The sequence below is a fragment of the Geotrypetes seraphini genome, chromosome 4, assembly GCF_902459505.1.
Source record: "Geotrypetes seraphini chromosome 4, aGeoSer1.1, whole genome shotgun sequence".
Taxonomy (NCBI): domain Eukaryota; kingdom Metazoa; phylum Chordata; class Amphibia; order Gymnophiona; family Dermophiidae; genus Geotrypetes; species Geotrypetes seraphini.
In genome coordinates this window covers 231,652,130-231,673,152 of record NC_047087.1, presented here as the reverse complement: position 1 = coordinate 231,673,152, position 21,023 = coordinate 231,652,130, and the positions used below count along the sequence as shown (strand labels likewise).

The following is a 21,023-nucleotide window of genomic DNA, read 5'->3' as shown; positions in this document are numbered from 1 at the left end:
CCAAATCCAAAATTACCGCGGGACACCTAAGTACAGTTTATGCCCTATGGTAAGGCATTTTTTGCTGCGATAAGCCAGCTAAGTCTTTAGAATATCAGCCTACATGATTTTGCTTCATATGAACAGATATACAGTAGATATACAGGCCCCAATGCACAAAATGTTTTCCGTGCCAGTAAGGCTCATTAAAGCAGTCTTACTGGTAGGAAACCCCTCCTCCTAATGCATGAAAGCATTCTTCGTGACTACTACCACGTTACTAATGCAATACTGCATTGTCAAACAGTACTAGCTCTCTTCCATTGTATTGTACCCCCCCTCAAACTGTTTTGTAATGTCCCACCAATAGCATCCTATACTTTACTAAATTGCATTGTAAGTCGCCTTGAACCTGTTTAGGCATAGTGCAACTCAGAAATCTCAGATTAGATTGGATTACAAGGAGCTTATTAGTATTCTAATGAGCACGCCATGTAATGTTGTTTCCTGTGCAAACTTTAAAGGAAGTGTCTGAGCTGTCATAGCCTTACTTTCCTGTCAGTGCCTGAGTGCTGAATGGGCTCAGGCACTGACAGGAAACTAAGGCTTTGACAGCAAACCCTGCTGTTAAAGACCCCAACACCCAGTAAACCCCCCCACCCCCCCAAAAAAAACCCCTCATCCCTCCCTCTCACCGATCCCCTCATCCATGTCCCCACCCATTCCCCCTCCTGCCAAGACCCTCAACAACAACAAAAAAAACACGTGGTGGTCTAGTGGAACCCCTCCACACATGGCTGTATGGGCTGGGCACCCCCCCCCCCCCCCCCCCCGCCTACACACACACACATCCCGTGCCTTAATTTTTGAAGTTCAACAGGAGGGATGCCTGCTCCCTTCTGCCTGCAGGCCCACCTCTTCAAAATGGCAGGCCTTCTTCTTTCCAGTGCATCCTGTGATGCACTAGGGAGGGGCCTAATGCCCTGATTGGCTCAGGTGCCTAAGGCTCCTCCCAGCACAATAGCATGCAAATTGTATGCATGCTATTCATGCAGAGAATCACTGGTAAAAAGGGTAGGAACTGTGCCTGGTGATTGCTCAGAAGAGCAACTGCTAGGTGCGACTCCTCCCTTCTGTCAGGCTGCTCTCCCTATCTCAAACAGCTGAGTGGTAAGGCGGAGTCCTGAAGCCACCGGCACGAATAGCATGCATATAATTTGCATGCTATTGTGCTGAATATCGCCAGTAAAACAAAATCAGTATTTTTTATCGTAGTGTTGGAGCTTTGTGCATCTGGGCCACAGTATTTTTTAAGAAAGGACAGGCTTCGTTCACCTTTTAAAGTGCCTATGCTCAACCTATTTTATAAAGACACATAGAAATCTATTTGTCTTTATACAATATTAGCATAAATGGCCCCAGGGTGACAGAGAAAAATCGGCATCATGACTCATCCTAGTACTGAATGCTGCCCTGAACAATAAAGACAAACCTTATACACTGCTGCGAGTTGCTTAGAACAATTCTGATTGACTTGAATGGTATATCATTTGTAATAGAATATACAACAACATTCACAGAAGCTCACTCTCACACATTCACCTCCGTCCTGGCAGCAGCAACAGAAGGAGGCAGTAACAAGAGAGAAGATGATGATTCCATAAAGAAACAGCTGCATATACCTGAGCAATAGGTGCAACTGAGCCAGGCAGGAGTTGTAGGGGCTCCCATGGATCACACTGTGGAGCAGCACAGGTGGTACCCTGCCTCAGCTGACGGTGAGAAAACCCTTTTCCAAACTTCAGGCCAGCCTCAGATGATTTTGCATTTGGAAGGGGGAATTGTCCTCTATCTTTGCCCCAAACTAGGCCTATATTTAAGATAAAAAAGGGGGAAAAGACAGAGAGAAAGTATAAGCCAATACAGTGTATATTACTTATAATAATTTATTTAATTTATTTCCTCAATTAAATAAATATATCGCACATATCCATAACATGATCAAAAAATTAACACTTAACATATTGAAATCCAAATGGCCTGCACCTTAATAAAGTCCTTTTGAAGTCCTCAAGTGCATATGTCCATATCAAGATCAAACAGACATTGTTATTTCCTTATGATTGAATTATAATACTGAAGAGTATAAAGTTTACTGGCAATTTGCACATTATGCACGATTATCACTTTCAACAACTTGTCCCTGATGAAGCAATTAACTTGTGAAACAGTAGAGCCACTGTTGGACTTCCAACGAATTTCTGATTGGATTTCAGTGGAACCTTGGATTTCTAAAGGACTCTAACAAGTTTCAAGTGTTCGGATTATTATCCATTCAATGTCTGTTTGATCTTGATATGGACATATGCACTTAAGGACTTGATTAAGGTGCAAGCCATTTAGATTCCAATAAGTTAAGTGCTAATTTTTGTTCATGTTATGGGTATGTGCAATTGATTTTTAATTTTTGAGAAAATATACTCAAAATAATGATGAAATAAATTAAATTATTATAAGTAATATATACTGTATTGGTATATATCTTTTTCTTTTTCCCCTTTGAATTATTTGTTGAGAAGGTATTTCTTTTCTCGTTTTTTTGTTATTATCTTAGAGTTATATTTAAGACAGAAAAATGGTTTCTCACTCCTTTTAATTACATTTGTAAGGCATACTCTGTTGTTCTTCCTTTCGAAACAGGTTATAAAGCCCACCCGGTCTCCGCCTATCCCTCCATGTACTCCTGCTCAAACAAGACCACCATATTCAGAGGTAATTATAAACCCAATAGATTGAATTCTATATATGGTGCCCAAAAATTGGCATAGAAAAAAGAGCTATTCTGTAAACCGCGCTTAACTTGAGATGCGGTTTATAGAATTGCATTTACACTCAGGAATGATGACTAATTTAGGCATGCCCATTTGCACCTAAAAAAACATGGTGCAAATGCCCATGCCTAAATTTAGGTGTGGAAGTCCTAATTATGTAATTACACAAATAATTTAAAGAAATGCCCCTTATCTACCCTTGACCCTGTCATTTCCACACTCCCTTTCTTGCCTTGTGTAAAATTTAGGCATAGATCCTGTGCCTAAATTTGTATACATAACCCTTAAATGATTCTAATTAACACCAATAACTTCTTATTAAAAAGCCAATTATCTCCACTAATTAGCATTTTATTCAATTAAATTGGATGCGCATTTTGAGTATGTGACCAAAATTGCACACACAATTTTTGGTGCTTTCTATAGAATTAGGGGGTATACAACTTTGACCTGTTCCACACACCAGATGTGTTTTACTTGTTGTACAGATTCAGCCAAATTAACAAACTTTGAAGCACTCGGAGCATCTGAATGATAATACACTTCCCCCTCCCCATTCGCGGTTTCCACACTCGCAATTTCACATAATCGTGATTTTTTGGGGGGGAGGGGGAAAAAAAAACAACCCATATTTTTGCCTTCCCCCCGGCATCTCGGCCTTACCCGATGGTCTAGCAGATTTTCGAGGCAGGAGCGATCTTCCTACGCTCCTGCCCCGTGCAGATCGCCAATAGGAAATGGCTGTGGGGAGTTCCTGTAGTCTCTCGAGAGACTACGGGAACTCCCCACAGCCATTTCCTATTGGCGATCTGCACGGGGCAGGAGCGTAGGAAGATCGCTCCTGCCTCGAAAACCCGCTAGACCACCAGGTAAGGCCGGGGGGAGGCGGGGGTGGGTCAGCGCCGGATATTCACGGTTTTTCACCATTCGCGGTCCGGCTCTGCCCCTAACCCCCGCGAATAACGAGGGAGAAGTGTACTACTTGCTTCACAAAATCCACTTATGAGCTAAGAAAAAAACCTGAGGTCAATATTCAAAGCAATATAAGTGCGCAGGATGGCAGTGGCATAGAGAGGAAAACTGGCGCCTGGGATAGAAGCGCTAGGTCGCTCCCCTCCCCCCTCCTAGTAGTTGGGCTTCTCTGAAATGCATTCCTTTCATACCTCTTCCAGTTGTCACCAGCAGCGAACAGGGTCTCTCCCCACTGCTTACCCTATTTTAGGGTTATCAGACTTATGGATTTCCCCGGACATGTCATCCTTTTGAGGACATGTCCAGAGGTCCGGACGGCTTTTCAAAACCTGGCACTTTGTCTGGGTTTAGAAAAGCTTGGAACAAATCACCCAGGCAGGAGGGCATCCGTGCATGCGCGGTTGCCCTCCTGTCCGACGAGAGCAGGCAGCTGGGGGGGGGGGCTGGGGCATGGCTAGGGTGGGATTGGGGGCGGGACTGGGGCGTAATGGGGGTGGGGATGGGTAGAATTGAGCAGGTCTAGGGAGTCCAGATTTTCCAAATGGAAAATCTGTTCACCCTACCTTATCTGAGCCCACTCTCTGACATCACCTCCTGCTTCCATGAACAGGAAGTGCTGTCAGAGGGAGGGTTGAGGCCTGTGTGAGCAGGAGGGGGAAACCCTGCTTGCTGCTGGTGACAACTAGAAGAGGTACGGGGGAGAGGGAGAATGCATGTAATAAATTCCTCTACACCAGGGGACGAAAAGAGGAGGTGCCCCTGTCAAGTCAGCACCTGGGACTCTCCATCACAACCCTGCCCCCAAATCCCCTTACTATGCCACTGCAAGAAAGGCTCTTGTCTGGTTAAATCACTTGTAAGGGGCACTTAACCAGATAGTGTCACTAAATATCAGCATAAAGCCGGCAATTGTGAGGGTGGTTCGGGGGGTGGAGGCAGCACAAATTGGACCATATAAAACATAGTCCTATCTTTGTCTGGTTTAACATATGTGTTTCATTGGCGAATATTGCTGTTAGCAAAACAAAACAGAGGCAAGGCCGATGTCACAATACAACACAAGGGATTTTATTGAAAGTTCCTACGGGAAGTCCCAACTGGTTTCGGCAGAACACTGCCTTCCTCAGGGGACATACCAAACTGATAAGAGGATATTACAGTGGTATGTCTATTTCAGGTGGTCTTGAAAAGACCTTTAGGAACGTACTGAAGGAGTAGTCAGCCAAACTTCTAAAGAAACTTGTCGAAGAACTCACAGTGAGAACCGATAGTGTGTAGTAAAATAAAAAGCCAGCTCATGTGCATTGAGTATATAAGGAAGTGAAGGACGTGATGAAAAGAACTACTCAGAGCCGATGTGATAGTTGACCGCACATACCTGGATGTTCAGTGCAGGTGCCCAGATATGGCCCAGCATTGAATATCCTGGCATAAGGCCGGCAGCAGCCAAAAACACTGTGACCACTGCCGGCTGAATAGTTGCCTCTGAAATTTCAGTGATTTCAGGGGCAACTATTCAGTAAAGTGCTTAATAACTTTACTGGTTCCCTAAATTGTTGTACGTGAAAACTATCCTGTAATAGTTTGGTTTTTTTATTCCATTTTATAACTTGGCTTTTCAAAGAAATGCTCAAGGCAGAAAGAAACAAACTGGCAGCACAATAGAATTATAAGTGACAGATTTCTACATAAGCAATATATCAAAACCTAATAAAAGAAAACACAATAAAATGCTACATAAAATTGATAAACAGCTGACAGTAGAATATAATGGACAAATTCATGAATAAACATAGAAGGCAAAAAACAATAAATACAGTATAAATTTATAGATCTAGCAGAAATCCACAAAATATTTATAGTGAAATAATTTTTTGCGTTCCAAGACCAGAGCTTCCAAGTTTCAGGAGAGATACTGAACACCAGCTGTGAATGTCTGACAACATTATCCTGATGTGTTGTGTTATCTGGAAAAGTGATTTCAATGTGTAGGATCACAGTGTTCTAGGATGTACAAAGTTCAAAACCAGGACTGGCCAAAAAGCCTTATTCTGGGATAGCTTGGCTCCTCTGCAGGACTCTTCTCCCTCATCTTCTGTTCTTCTTTTTAATACCATCAATCTTCCCAGTCAACTCCAAGACTCTTTCCCCTTTCCTCTGTCATCTTTCCCACTCCCCTACTAGGCCCAACCCCACCTCAGCTCTCTCTCATCCTCCTCCTTTACCTCTTCTTAATAATAAGCACTCCCATCCCTGACTTCCCAAGCCTAACCTCAGTAACTGTCCTGATTCCTTCTTCTATTTCCTTGTATAAGCCCTCACTCTTCTTAAACCATTGGCCCATGAAGAGCACTAGTGTCTGTCCACATAGCAGGGAGGCCAATGACAGCCTCCTTTTTGTGAATTGCTGTCATGTTTGCTTCATTCCATCCAGGGCAGGATTAATTCGTCGAGGGCCCCCAGGCACACAAGTACACTTGGCCCCCCTGCCCCGCCCCACCCCACCATATGCCCAGGTGGAAACAGGAAGCTGCGTCAGAGGGAAGCTTTGGGCAAGCAGCACCGCTTGCAAAATTACAGTTCCCGTTGCCTTTCTTACCCACATTGCTTGCTTGTCTTACTTTCCATCGATGGGGGGGGGCTCGCATTGCTGATTTTGGGGAGCCCGCATTGCCGATCGGTGGGGGGGGGGGGGTGCCTGCATTGCCGATCGATACTGGAGGGGCTCATCGCCGTTTGGAAAAAACAATGTTGATGCCCTCCTTCATCGGGCCCCCCTGACCATTTCGGGCCCTGGGCACATGCCTACCGTGCCTATTGGTTAATCCTGCCCTGATTCCATCCTGCACAACCATTGAGTGTAATCTCGCTGTGCAAAGGAACTGCCAGGTTCAGTTTATTTGTTATACTGCAAATATAATGAAAATCTGAAGGCCTGATACTGAACCACGGGAGGTAGGCTAATCACATTTACATTGAGAAATACATAAGATAACAATATGCTTGTATACTGCAGCTTCCTCTCAGTTCTGTGAGGTTAAGAGTAAAGATACTGGACATTCAGAACGAATTACAATCCATTAGTTTAAAAAATTTACCAAACAAGTATGTTTTTAACAATTTTCTAAATGCCAGATAGGTGTTGGAACTTAATATAAAATTACCAAGATGTTTATCCCATATACTGGCCTGATAAAATAGAATTCTGCCAAAGAATCGTCACATTATGAACAAACTGTGTGGCACCAGCTGTTAGCAAAATTAGAACTCTGATGGCAGAAAACAGAATGAATCTGCAGCTCTGTTCAGCTAGTTAACTTTTAAACCAGTCATTTATGTTCTGAAATGGTAAAGTGTACTGTAGAGCTTACCATTTTTATATAATCAATATAAGCTAAATTTATGAGTATATTAAATCTTGATATTTACTGAAATGTAGAGTTCTAAGCCATATTGATCCTGACAAATTTAAAAACCTATTAAAAAGTTGGCTTTTTAAGGAAGCTTTTAATTAAGCTATATACATTTTAAATTCCCCCTAGACTTTCTTTTCTTTAGAAAGAGTTTTGTTTCAAATTCCTACCCTGTTATATTTACTTTAATTGTATTTAATCCATTTTATTTTTTCTTCGTGTTTAGTTGGTATATAGTTGTGTAAATCATTGTCTTAGTAAAATGTTATTCGTTTTTATGTCACCCTAATTTGCAACATTTTTTGTAAATCGCACTGACGTAAGATTTTGCGATCAAATGAAAATTTTATTAAACTTGAAACTTGAGTCTTGAGCTCATGCTGTCCTTAAAGAATCACAAAAAAATATATTACATTAGATGGGCATTTGAGACCTTACTGGCTATCACCTCAGTAAAAAGAGACCTCCTAGATTCACAGATTCATACACTACAAAAGGAGTCAGCAGAGGGCAAGCTGGACTAATCTTGTGCATTGCAAGATTAGCCCAGCTAGCCTGTGAGTTTTAAAGATACCGCAGGGGTGTCAAAGTCCCTCCTCGAGGGCCGGAATCCAGTCGGGTTTTCAGGATTTCCCCAATGAATATGCATTGAAAGCAGTGCATGCAAATAGATCTCATGCAGATTCATTGGGGAAATCCTGAAAACCCGACTGGATTCTGGCCCTCGAGGACCGACTTTGACACCTGTGATACAGAGAGAGAGATTGGTCTACTGGAAAGCTGTTGGTGACATCACTGCTTGGGATTGCTAACCCCTATATTACAGCATCACTTCCTTAAGTTTCTAAAAGGTGTAACAGCCCACAAAGACTCCAGATGTTTACTGAATAATAAACAATCCCCAGGTAAGAGAACTGACAACCTCTTTAGGGACATTTATAAGAGAATGTTTTGGAATGTTTTTTTTGTTAATGTGTATATGTTTGACTGTCTATTTATGTTGGCTGTAACCTGCATAGATTTTGGAATATGTGGGATAGAAATGTTTTAAATAAACAAATAATAAATAAAATAAACCTATGACTAAAGCAGGGGTGTAGCAGGGGTGAGCGATGCCCGGGGTGGTGGCGCCCCCCCCCCCCCCACTGCCATACGCGCGCCTCTTCCCCTGTACCTTTTTATCTTCAGCGTAAGCAGCCACAAGCTCACGTCAGCTTCGGCGTTCTCTGACATCATTTCCTAGGCACGGATCCTGGAAGTGAAGTCGGAGAGAGCGCCAAAGCCGACATGAGCTGCAACTTAGAGCTCCTTTTATCAAGCCGCGCTAGCAGGGTTAACGTGCGCGACATTTCATCACGCGTTAACCCCCTATGCTGGCCTAAAAACTACCGCCTGCTCAAGGGAGGCGGTAGGGGCTAGCGCGGCCGGCGGTTTAGCGTACGGTATTACGCACGTTAAACCGCTAGCACGGCTTGATAAAAGGAGCCCTTAGTTGCTGCTGGTGCCAAAAAGGGTGCGGGAGGGAAGGGAAAAAGGCATATGCGCACGGTGGAGGGGTGGTGGGGAGGGGCAGAGAGAAGGAGGGGTGCCAGCACACTGAGGAATTCTGGACTGGACTAAAAGATTACGGGTAACCAATATAGGTAACAGTAACCAATATAAATTACCCTTAATCCTTTAGTTATAGGTTGTCAATAACTTGATGTTATTTTACCATAAGACAGAAAAATTTAGCTCAGGGTCTCATTGTATAAAATAGCCCGACTTTGGTAAAATAACCAGATTTAAAAGCAGCCCATGCTGATGACTCACCCCCTCCCCTAAGTGCTCTGGGCTTACATTTTTGTGGTGATTAAAGATTTTTTGTGACTGTCTGACAAGAAGCTTATCTTAAGTTCTTCTGTATTTAGGTTAAACCCAAGCCTCCCACAAAACCACTACCTGAGCTGAAGATGAAACAGGTAAGACTCTTAAACAAGGGCTTTTTAACAAAAAAAAACCCTAACTAACTATGGCCCCCTTTTATGAAGATGCATTAGGTGTTTTTATTGCGTCGGAGTTTTTACCATTGCGGCTGGCGATAAAAAAGCCTAACAGTTGTAACAGAGTGGATTGCTAAAACCTGCTAATGCCTTGTTTGAAGACTTGGGGGGTGCAATGTAATGACAATAACCTTGGCAAGAAACTTTAACCCAGTTCTCCCATAAATGAATAAATATTGCCCTGTTTCATTCTCTCTTAGGTATCATCTTCTTTACTCTTCCTTCCTACTTTTTTTCTTCTTCTCAATGCTGTCCCCCTCTCTACTTTAGATCTGCTGATACTGTTGAACTCTTTTACACCAAGCCTCAGTTTTATCCTCTAGAAGTAATCCAGCACTCCAGATCCTCCTTTTTGTCCCATATTATGTTTAACTCTTCACATTTTTTGCTGTCTATACATCTCTTCTTTTGCTATATCACCTGATAGAACTTTCTGGAGCGCAGTGCCATGTTATTGGAATAGCTTACCTTTGAATATGAAAAGGAAGGGCTCTTACATCTATATATATAAAATCGGAGGTATGTGTGTATGTGCCGCGATCACGCAAAAACGGCTTGACCGATATGAACGAAACTTGGTATGCAGATCCCTCACTATCTGGGATGATATGTTCTGGGGGTCTCGCGGCCCACCTGCACACGTGGGCGGAGCTACAAACAGAAAATCAGATTTCACCCATTCATGTCAATGGAAAAAATGTAAAAAGCTGCCATTCTCACATTAATTCAAAAACGGCTTGACCGATTTGAACGAAACTTGGTATGCAGATCCCTCACTACCTGGGGTGATATGTTCTGGGGGTCTCGCGGCCCACCTGCACACGTGGGCGGAGCTACAAACAGAAAATCAGATTTCTACCATTCATGTCCATGGAAAAAATGTAAAAAGCTGTGGGACCGATTTGAACGAAAATTGGTATGCAGATCCCTCACTACCAGGGGTGATATCTTCTGGGGGTCTCGCGGCCCACATGCACATGTGGGCGGAGCTACAAACAGAAAATCAGATTTCACCCATTCAAGTCAATGGAAAAAATGTAAAAAGCTGTGGGACCGATTTGAACGAAAATTGGTATGCAGATCCCTCACTACCGGGGGTGATATGTTCTGGGGGGTCTCGCGGCCCACCTGCACACGTGGGAAGGTTGGGTTCACCCAATAATGTATATGTTCTTGCGCCTGGAGGTGAAACTAAAAATGTTTATAATCAAGTTTTGTGTTAGTTGTATTGTATTCATTTTGTCAAATATTTCACATTATAATTTGAATATTGTACTTTTTATAAAGCTGTAAAAAAATATTTTCATTCACCACTATAAAGTATCTTTATTTGAATCCATTTACAGTGTTATTGCTATAATTAAATACCCGTGCAACGCCGGGCCATCAGCTAGTTAGCTTATAAAAAAAAGGTTGAAAACCTGGCTACTAAGGGCTCCTTTTATGAAAGTGCGTTAAGGCCTTAACGCGTGGAATAGCGCGCGCCAAAATGCCACACGTGCTAGCCGCTACCGCCTCCTCTTGAGCAGGCGGTAGTTTTTCGGCTAACGCGCACTAATCCGGTGCGTGCGCTAAAAACGCTAGCGCACCTTCGTAAAAGGAGCCTTAAAATATACTTTAGGTTTAATGCTGGATGTGTTGGGCCACGTTTGGTGGACAGGGAGTGGGATTATGAACATATTGCTGTAGAGTTTGCTGAATGTTTGTAATGTTGTTTGCAATGTCTGTAATTTGCCTTGAGTTTCGTGGTTAAGTAGAATATAGATGGTTAAATACATTTTTTTCTGCTTCTCCTCTATTCTGCCTGTATCTTTTCCTCCCTGTCTTGACTCTTCTTCCTCCTTGCTCCGTTTTTTGTTCTATCTTTGTTCCCTGGAGATTCTCCTTTTTTTTTTTTTTTCTACCTCTCATGTTCCCTTTGTTCCCATTCGATTTTTTGCTGTCTTTGGTTCTGTGCCTCTCCCCAATTTTTTCTATTTTTTTTACATATACTTCTTTCTCATGCTTTAGCACAAAACAGCTTGGGAATCCCATCAGAAAGTGCTTTTATTAAAAGCTGTTTTGTTTTGTTGAAGCTTATTAAGAAGGGATGGGAACAGAAGTGTCTATGGGAAGTGCATTCTGTCATCCTCCGTGGGCCTGCTTGCACTCACTCTTTCTCCTGCCTCAACCAACAAATGGAAATTTCACATCCTGATGTACTCGTATTTTCTTTTTGCAGATTACAACTTCATGTTCTCTCTAATGCAGCAGTTCTCAGACCTACTGTATGTTGGGGGAGCATACAATAGCTCCATTGCATGCAAATGTACCTTATAGATCTTCGTTGCTGGGCATTTACACAGTGATTCCAAACAAAATGTATCTAATATTAGATGCATAACTTTGATCCCAGAAAATGTTATTCCGCATGGTTTTACAATGTAATTAGATGGAGAATATAAGGTATACATTATTTGAGAAAAGATGGGAAACATTCCAGGAGCCTAAGTTCATTAAAATTGCTTTTATATATTTTCAGGGAGTTAAACCTGGCCCATATCCCACAGCACCAGTGCCACCGGCCAAACCAACGGCATTAAATTTAAAATCCAATCAGTCACAGGTAAAGTTTTCATGTTAGTCTCTAGCAAACTTGCTTGCCATGATGAACATAGCTGCTAGATTGTCTCACATTCAGAAAATTCGGTTGTCAGTGTAATAGAACATTTCCTTAGAGCAAGTTTACAAACAATGTGCAATCGTATCAGTATAGGACAGTGGTTCTCAACCTTTCTTCTGTTGTGACACACCTGACAGACATTGTTCACCACAAAGAAATCAAGTGGCAAGGACGAGATGTCTCCAAACAAGATCTTTTATTGAATATAATTCTATAATTTACGACTCATTGCTGCAAGCGTTTTGGTACAGCGAACTGTACCTTCTTCAGGAGTCTTTAGTAATTCTGGAATCTTTTCTGTTTATGGAGCCTCTGTGACGCTTGTTTTTTTTCAAAACGGACTCAAATGATAGCAGTACGATTTCCTGTAGGCAAGTCCTCTACATAGTTATCTGAGTTTTTTTCAAGAAATGTTCATATATTGATTTCCATACAACAGATCACGAATAACTGGAAAAATTGGAAGAGGCTGAACTACAGCTTTTGGTGGAACTTATGCCACATATTCAAAATGGAAAGGATAATAGCTATACAACAGGGAAATTTAAAAAAATTTCAGGTTATTTAGGAGCCATTAACAAAATTTTGCAAAGATTGAAAGTATTGTATAGAATAAACGTTAATTTTTTCCTTTGATTCATATATGTCCAGGGGTGGGGATGGGATTATTTTTTTTCTTTGGTTTCTTTTAATTATGAATAAATATAGGTTACAAGGGAGAGGGATTATCTGATATAGTTTAGAATTTGATGTTATATTAAGTGCGACTTAAGTATAAATGATTGTATTATATGTTACACTTACTGGGAGCTTTAAAAATGAATATAGATTAATTAATATAACAAGTTATGGGGAGGAGGGGGGGAAATGATTGTTATCCCAGGACAAGCAGGCAGCATATTCTCACATGTGGATGTGGGTGACGTCATCCACGGAGCCCCAGCGCGGACAGCTTTTCAAGCAAACTTGATTGAAGTTTCAAGTTTGCACACTGCACCACGCATGTGTGTGCCTTCCTGATCCACTAGAGGGCGCATACCCTCCTCATGGTCCTCAGTTCTTAGTTTTCCGCTGAGCCAGAAAGACCTTGTCTCTCTTCTCTGCGTTCTTCTAAGTGCCTTTCTGGCACCGCGGCTTCTTTATTTTGTTAGGGAGTCGCTGTGCGTTTGTTAATTGATCGTGTATTTCTTTGTTTCAAAAAAAAAAAAAAAAAAAGAGGACTTTTTATTGTGTTTTTCCTCGGGCAGGCCCTTCTTGGGCCTCAGCCATGCGGCTAGGCCTCATTTGCCTGCAGCTGTATTTTCTTCTTCCCTGGCCTCTCTCTGGGCTCACCTCGTGTGAGCAGAATGGCCGGGACCCTCTTTCCTTCGTTGGAATCGGACTGTGCAGCTTCGATCCCCGGTAAGTTTTTCTTTCTTTCTTTCTTCTAGGTGCGTTACCTCGGTAACGCCACCGGCTGAGTCTCAGGCATTCCAGGCATCGAGTGCGATCGTGCCCGCCTCTACGAGACCTTCAAAGCGTGCCTCCTTTCATGGGAATACTCATATCGAGGTTGCCCTTATGGAGTGCACTGCTGCACCTTTATTACCAGTTTCATTGGTACGGTGCCGACTTCTGAAACTCGATGTGCCTCGACGTCGACTGGAGCTTCGTGCCTCGACGTCGACTGGAGCTTCGTCCCTCGACATCGACTGAGGCTTCGTGCCTCGACGGAGGCTTCGTGCCTCGACGTCGACTGAGGCTTGGTGCCTCGACGGAGGCTTGGTGCCTCGACGGAGGTTTGGTGCCTCGACGGAGGCTTCGTGCCTCGACGGGGGCTGTGTGCCTCGACGTCGACGGGGGTTTGGTGCCTCGACGGAGGCTTCGTGCCTCGACGGAGGCTTCGTGCCTCGACGGAGGCTTCGTGCCTCGCCGTCGACTGAGGCTTGGTGCCTCGACGGAGGTTTGGTGCCTCGACGGAGGCTTCGTGCCTCGACGGAGGCTGTGTGCCTCGACGTCGACTGAGGCTTGGTGCCTCGACGGAGGCTTCGTGCCTCGACGGAGGCTGTGTGCCTCGACGTCGACTGAGGCTTGGTGCCTCGACGGGGGCTTCGTGCCTCGACGGAGGCTGTGTGCCTCGACGTCGACGGGGGTTTCGTGCCTCGACGTCGACTGAGGCTTCGTGCGTCGACTGAGGCTGCGTGCCTCGACGGAGGCTGCGTGCCTCGACGGAGGCTGCGTGCCTCGACGGAGGCTTGGTGCCTCGACGGAGGCTTGGTGCCCCGACGGAGGCTTGGTGCCCCGACGGAGGCTTGGTGCCCCGACGGAGGCTTGGTGCCCCGACGGAGGCTTGGTGCCCCGACGGAGGCTTGGTGCCCCGACGGAGGCTTGGTGCCCCGACGGAGGCTTGGTGCCCCGACGGAGGCTTGGTGCCCCGACGGAGGCTGTGTGCCCCGACGGAGGCTGTGTGCCTCGACGTCGACGGGGGTTTCGTGCCTCGACGTCGACTGAGGCTTCGTGCGTCGACTGAGGCTTCGTGCGTCGACGGAGGCTTCGTGCCTCGACGGAGGCTGCGTGCCTCGACGGAGGCTTGGTGCCTCGACGGAGGCTTGGTGCCTCGACGGAGGCTTGGTGCCTCGACGGAGGCTTGGTGCCTCGACGGAGGCTTGGTGCCCCGACGGAGGCTTCGTGCCCCGACGGAGGCTTCGTACCTCGACGTCGACGAAGGTTTCGTGCCTCGACGGAGGCTTCGTGCCTCGACGGAGGCTTCGTGCCTCGACGGAGGCTTCGTGCCTCGACCTCGACGGAGGCTTCGTACGTCGACGGAGGTTTCGTGCCTCGACGTCGACGAAGGTTTCGTGCCTCGACGTCGACGAAGGTTTCGTGCCTCGACGTCGACGAAGGTTTCGTGCCTCGACGTCGACTGGGGGCTTGGTGCCTCGACGTCGACTGGGGCCTGGTGCCTCGACTGAGGCTTTGTGCCTCGACGCCGACTGCGGCTTGGTGCCTCACCACCGCCTGAGGCCTTGTGCCTCGACGTAGTATGCGGCTGGGTGCCTCGACGTCGTCTAAGGCTTTGTGCTTTGATTTCTGACTCACTGTCGACTGGGGCTTGGGGTCTCGATGTCGACTGAGGCTGTGTGTCTTTGTACCTTCAACGTCGGCTGCGGCCGTGTGCTCCGCGTCAATTGACGCTGGTGCTTTGACGTCGCCTGAGGCTTGTGCCTCGACATCGACTGAGGCTGAGGGCCTCATCGTCGGCTGGAGCTCGGTGCCTCGTCGTTGCCGAGGCTTCGTGCCGTCGACGGAAGCTTTGTGCCTTGACGTCACTTGGGCCGTTTTACCTCGGCAGCGGCTGAGGTATTGGGCCTCGGCGTCGACTGCGGGTTTGCGCCTCGGCGTCTCCAGCTCCGGTTTGAGAGGCTTCCCCGCTTTCTCTTCGGTTCATTCCGGGCAGCCGTGACGGAATCTTGTTGTGCGGAGTTTGGTTTCCTGGAGGAGACTCTCTCCCTGCTCCGGCTCTATTGCTCCCGCCATGCGTCATCTCGCTTGGCGCAGAGTGTGGCTGAGGATCCGAACCTCCAGGGTCGTCTCGCCGCTTTTACTTGCGTGAGTTCTGCGCTTCTTCAGGCCTCTCTTGCGGTGGCCACTAACCGCCTCTCAGACCGCGACCGGTCCTTCGCCCCTCGGGACGCCTCCAGCTAAATCCCGTCTGCCTTGGTGGGTTGGTCTCCTTCTCCGGAGGGGCCCTCTGGATACCTTTCTTGTGTTATCTCGGCCTCCTTCGCAGCAGCCGCAATAGCTGCAGCAGCGCCGGGTTAGGGTTCAGCCGCCGGCTTCGGCGACTCCTGGCCGTCCTTTTGACTATTCTCGCATAGCCTCTGGGTTGCTCCCCTTCTGGGGATTCCTCCCCTCCCTTCGGGAGGGGTGTCTCTGTGTCTACGCACCGGGAGTATTGCCTCTCTTCTGTCGGTTGGGCATTCCCATCCTCCCTTCTGCGTCTAGTCCTGGCCCTTCGTGACCTGCACTAGTTTCTAGTACGGGAGTGGGTCAGACTCTGCCCACCCCGGTCTCGGGAGTCCGTCGGGGCGGACCTGGACCTAGTTTGTCTGCGCTCCTTCTTGTCTCGGCCTCAGGGGGAGGCCCTTGTTTGTTTATGCCGGAAGGTGGCCCCTCTGTCCTCGGTCCGCCTCCGGTCTTTTCTGCCTCTGCCTCGGCAGGCTGCCTGTCAGCGCTTGAGTCAGCTGGTGTCTCAGCGGTCTTCGGCCTCGGCTGAGCTGTTGCTGATCCTTTTTGGATCAGGGGTCTCCACGGTGATGTCCCTCTGTTCGTCTGGTTTCATCTTCGTGTTCCCCGCTGGACCCGAGCATCTCAGTGATGGCAGGATCGGGATCCCGCTTCCCAGCACATTGTGGTGCCTCCCTCCTGGACACGCTCGTTTCGTTGGTGGGCCACCACTTCGTATCCCCGCATCAGAAGGTTCTGCCGATGGACTCCTCGGCATGGGCTTAGGGGTGCACCTCGACGGCCTTCGGACTCAGGGTCCTTGGTCGGGTGCAGACTGTCGCAGCCGCATCAATCTGATGGAGCTCCGGGCCATTTACAATGCCGTGGTGGATTTTCGTTATGGGTTGCAAGATTGCGGGGTCCTGGTGCGTCCCGACATCTCGGTGGCGTTATTCTGTGACCAAGCCAGGGTGTACAGGTTCCCTGTTACTTTGCAGGGAAGCCCTTCGTCATTGGCAGGGGACGTTACACCACTGCTTCTTTCTTCGGGCGGTGTTTTTCCAGGGCGTGCAGCATTGTCTGTTGGACACGTTGAGTCGCCCTTTTCGACCGCATGAATGGTTGCTCCATTCTCGGACTCTGCGGCATGTGGTTGTTCGGTGGGGAACCCAACAGGTAGTTCTGTTCGCTTCGCCCCTCACTCACTGGTTGCCTCGATATTGCTCGAGGATGTTCTCCTGGGTTCGCATCGAGGAGGATGCTTGCCTTCTCGATGGAATGGGCAGGTTCCTCTATGCGTTCCCTCCCTTTACTCTGATTCTCGGGTCTTTGATACACCTCCTGTCGGTCTGCGCCACCAGGATCTTGATGGCTCCGCTGTGGCCCTGGCGGCCATGGTTCTCCCTGCTCCTCCAGCGTGTCAGGGAGACTCAGCTTCTACCTATGTTCCCGTCTCCGCTGTCTCAGTGTTGCGGTTTCTGTTGCATTCCAATCTGCAGTCTCTACACTTATCAGCTTGGTTCCTCGCAACGTGCCTCCCTCCTTCTGTTTCTCTCAGTCGGTGGGGGTGTTCTCGAGGCCTCTCGAAAGATCTCCACTCGGCAATGCTTTTCCCAGATATGGTCCTGATTTGCTGAGTGGTGTGCTGAGCACCGCATGGATTCGCTCTCTGCCTCCTTGCCTTCAGTGCTGGATTTTCTGTTGTACTTGTCTCGGTCTGGTCTCAAATCTACATCTATTCGAGTCCACCTCTGTGCTTTTGCTGCCTTTCTTCGGCCGCTAAATGGGACGCTGCTCTCCGTCCACCAGATGGTTTCCCGTTTTATGAGGGATTTCTTCATTGTACATCCCTCCGGTGGTTTGGGATCTTTATGTGTTCCTGGCTCAATTGGTGATACCTCCATTTGATTCCATTGATGAAGCTCTTTTGAATTACTTCACCTGGCAGGTGGGTTTCCTGGTTGCTCTCACGTCTGCTCGCAGAGTCAGTGAGCTGCAAGCTCTGGTTGCGGACCCGTCTTTTCCTGTATTTCATCATGACACGGTGGTCCTGCGTACTCAACCCCAGTTCTTGTCCAGGGTGGTTTCGGACTTTCCTTTCGATCTTTCCATTGTTCTTCCGGTCTTTTTTCCTAAGCCCCACTCGCCTCCTAGCGAGGTGGCGCTTCACACAATTGACTGTCAGAGGGCGTTGGCTTTTTGTCTTCAACGCACTCAGTCTCCTTGGACGGTTCCTCATTTCTTTTTGTCCTTCGACCCTAATTGGTTGGGACGCCCAGTTTCCAAGCGCACCTTGTCCAACTGGTTGGCTGCTTGTTTTTCCTTTTGCTACGCTCAGGCTGGTCTCGCGCTGCATTGCCGAGTCACGGGACATAAAGGCCGAGCGATGGCGGCTTCTGTAGCTTTCCTCAGGTCGACGCCTATCGAGGAGATTTGCAAGGCTGCCACTTGGTCTTCGGTTCATACTTTCACCTCCCACTACTGCCTGGATACTCTGTCCAGGAGCGACGGCCGGTTTGGCCAGTCGGTTTTGCGTAATCTGTTTTCTTGTATTGCCAACTTCCCTCCGTCCCTTTTTGGTTAGCTTGGAGGTCACCCACATGTGAGAATATGCTGCCTGCTTGTCCTGGGATAAAGCACAGTTACTTACCGTAACAGGTGTTATCCAGGGACAGCAGGCAGATATTCTCACAACCCGCCCGCCTCCCCGAGGTTGGCTTCTTTGCTAGCTATCTGAACTGAGGACCATGAGGAGGGTATGCGCCCTCTAGTGGATCAGGAAGGCACACACATGCGTGGTGCAGTGTGCAAACTTGAAACTTCAATCAAGTTTGCTTGAAAAGCTGTCCGCGCTGGGGCTCCGTGGATGACGTCACCCACATCCACATGTGAGAATATCTGCCTGCTGTCCCTGGATAACACCTGTTACGGTAAGTAACTGTGCTTTTTCTGTATTAATTGTGTAGTTAAATGTGCCTTTTCTGTAATGTTAACATATAAATTAATTGTATGGCACTGTCAAAGTTTGAAAACCAATAAAGATTAATAATAATAAAAAAAGAAATGTTCATATACTATCCTATAAAGGAGGAAGATTCCAGATTTACTAAAGACTCCTGAAGAAGGTACAGTTTGCTGTACCGAAACGCTTGCAGCGTTCAGTTGTGAATTATAGAATTATATTCCTTCACTCAATAAAAGACTTTGTTTGAAGATATCTGATTCTTCCCACTTGATCTCTTTGTGATTTATATATCTGTGGAAATTGTGCATCACTTTTTGTTCTTTCGTCCAGACATTGTTCATCTGCATAACACATTGAGCACTACAATTCAAACCTGAATATATTTTTTAAACCTTCTCCCTATATATTATTTCAGTGCTAATAGCAATAATACCAAGGATATATAGAAGCAATAGTGATGACTACGAGGAGGAGAGAGAGGGTAGATTGAGAGCCTGCAACAACTCCATTTGAGGCTGTTGGGAGAAGTAAGGGCTAGTTATGGAGATTTCAAGCACCCGACTTCTAGGTTATCAACTCTCCCCAATCTGCTGAGTACATGGTTGTTATAAAAAATATGTTTGGTGTCAAAGTTTTGGTGACACACTTCCCAGCTCTTGGTGACGCACCAAAATGTCCCGACATACTGGTTGAGAATCAACAGTATATAGGGCAAACTGTGGAATAGTTCCCCCACTGTTCCAAAGCAGAGAAATCTAGGGAGGGGAGATTATTAGGGGGACCTCCAAACATCACTCACCACTCAGTTACTGATGTTGCAGCTTGTCTATGCATTTGGCAATATTCAGAAACAGATGTCCATTTTATTGTACGAGTTAATAACCTCACTGCGTTAAAGTCTCTCGGCTTTGCTTTGTACCTTTTACTCCCTTAGCTACCGAGGAGCTGTTTATTTAATTTTCTAAAATGAAGCCAAATAATGACAAAGACTGTAGTAGAGTTGGACAGCAACAGACAGCATGCATTCTGGTAAAATATAAATGTTGTACAGAGTTAAGAATTTCTAATCCAATTTCTTTTTTCATGTTCTTTTTCGGAAAAAAAAGAGTGTAAATCTTCAAGTAGCTTTAAAACCCCCTGTTCAGAAGAGATGACCAGAAGCGGAGTTGCCAAAAGATGGATGAGGTCTATGTGACTTGCGGAGAAATTTTGCACTCGCCTATTTCTTATTTTCATGGTACTGAATTTCTCATTGGAATCTCTCCAAGGTCCTGATCGTTTACTTGAATTAGCTGCCAGATTTGTGCCTTATTATAAATGATGTAACATCTTTATGTTACAAACAAGAACTCCAACAACAGTTGAATAAACATTTCGGTTGTCCGAGGAGCAAAAAATGTGGAAATTGTTAATCTCAACAAGATTCCCATAGTCAAAGGATATCCTGAGAAAGCCTGCAGCCTGACAGGAAATTAATGTTTTTGTTCAAAATACCAAATGGACTTCTTTCTATCATGGCACTAGCAATTTGAAAGCAAAGATTTCTATTACCAAAACATTAGCTAGCATTCTTTGAAGTGCAGTGGTTTCATCCTTTTTGAGCAGTAGAACTGCTATTCCCATTTCTCTTATTTTGTCCCAAGCTTTTTTTTATTTCAGATGATGATACATTTTCTGGATGGAATAATACCCAGCGTATGTTATTTTCATTATAGTCCTTACATCTGCTTGTGAGGAAGTTGGGCTTCAGATGTGAACCATATGCTCCCACCCTGAATGCAACTAGTTGGGGTTAAGGAAAGATTCTGATTAAAGTATAGCATTGTGACATAAAAAAACCCAGGAGAGGAAAGACAGCTAAAGCAGATGGGGCTTTTCAGTACTGGTTAGTGAAGAGGTTCTCAATTTCAGGATGCTTAGGAGGACTTCCTGCCACAATAAGATAAATGTTGTAATCCCAGATACCAAAAAAATTCCATAGGAAAAAGAAAAATCCAAAACAAAAAGACTGGAACCAATGTTCTGGATGACAAAATTTATTAATTCAAATTAACAGTCAATATAGCAAAATGCTGCTATATGTTTAAAAAAATGCACACAAGATACAAAATATACACCTAAACTAAATCTTAGGTTTGTATACCACATCCTCTCCACAATCGCAGAGCTCGGCATGGTTTACAGAAGTTGGAATATAAAGGAACTCCAATGAAGGGTTAAAGGCCATAGTATAAAGAATGTTTAGAGGACTTAGTATACCAGAGAGGGAGGAAGTATTACATTTTTGAGAATAACCAGGTTTTCATATGTTTACGGAAAAGTTGAAGGGAACTCAGATTCCGAAGAGGGGAGGTAAGATTGTTCCAGATCACAGTGATTCTGAAGGGGAGGGAGGTCCCTAGTTTTCCTGCATGGGAAATGCCTTTTAATGAGGGGAAGGATAGTTTTAATTTT

At 45.8% G+C, this 21,023-nt stretch overlaps 1 protein-coding gene across 1 annotated transcript in view; it reads left to right on the top strand.

The window, feature by feature from the left end:
* The window catches only part of ADAM8 (ADAM metallopeptidase domain 8), a 191,406-nt gene extending 170,616 nt beyond the window's left edge, over positions 1 to 20,790 (top strand). The window contains exons 21-24 of the mRNA XM_033943786.1: positions 2,680 to 2,751; positions 9,106 to 9,156; positions 11,759 to 11,842; positions 19,676 to 20,790. Of these exons, the coding sequence (XP_033799677.1) occupies positions 2,680 to 2,751; positions 9,106 to 9,156; positions 11,759 to 11,842; positions 19,676 to 19,723 (255 nt within the window). The 3' untranslated portion in view covers positions 19,724 to 20,790. The remainder of the gene's footprint in view (positions 1 to 2,679; positions 2,752 to 9,105; positions 9,157 to 11,758; positions 11,843 to 19,675) is intronic.
* Positions 20,791 to 21,023: the final 233 nt, after the last annotated feature.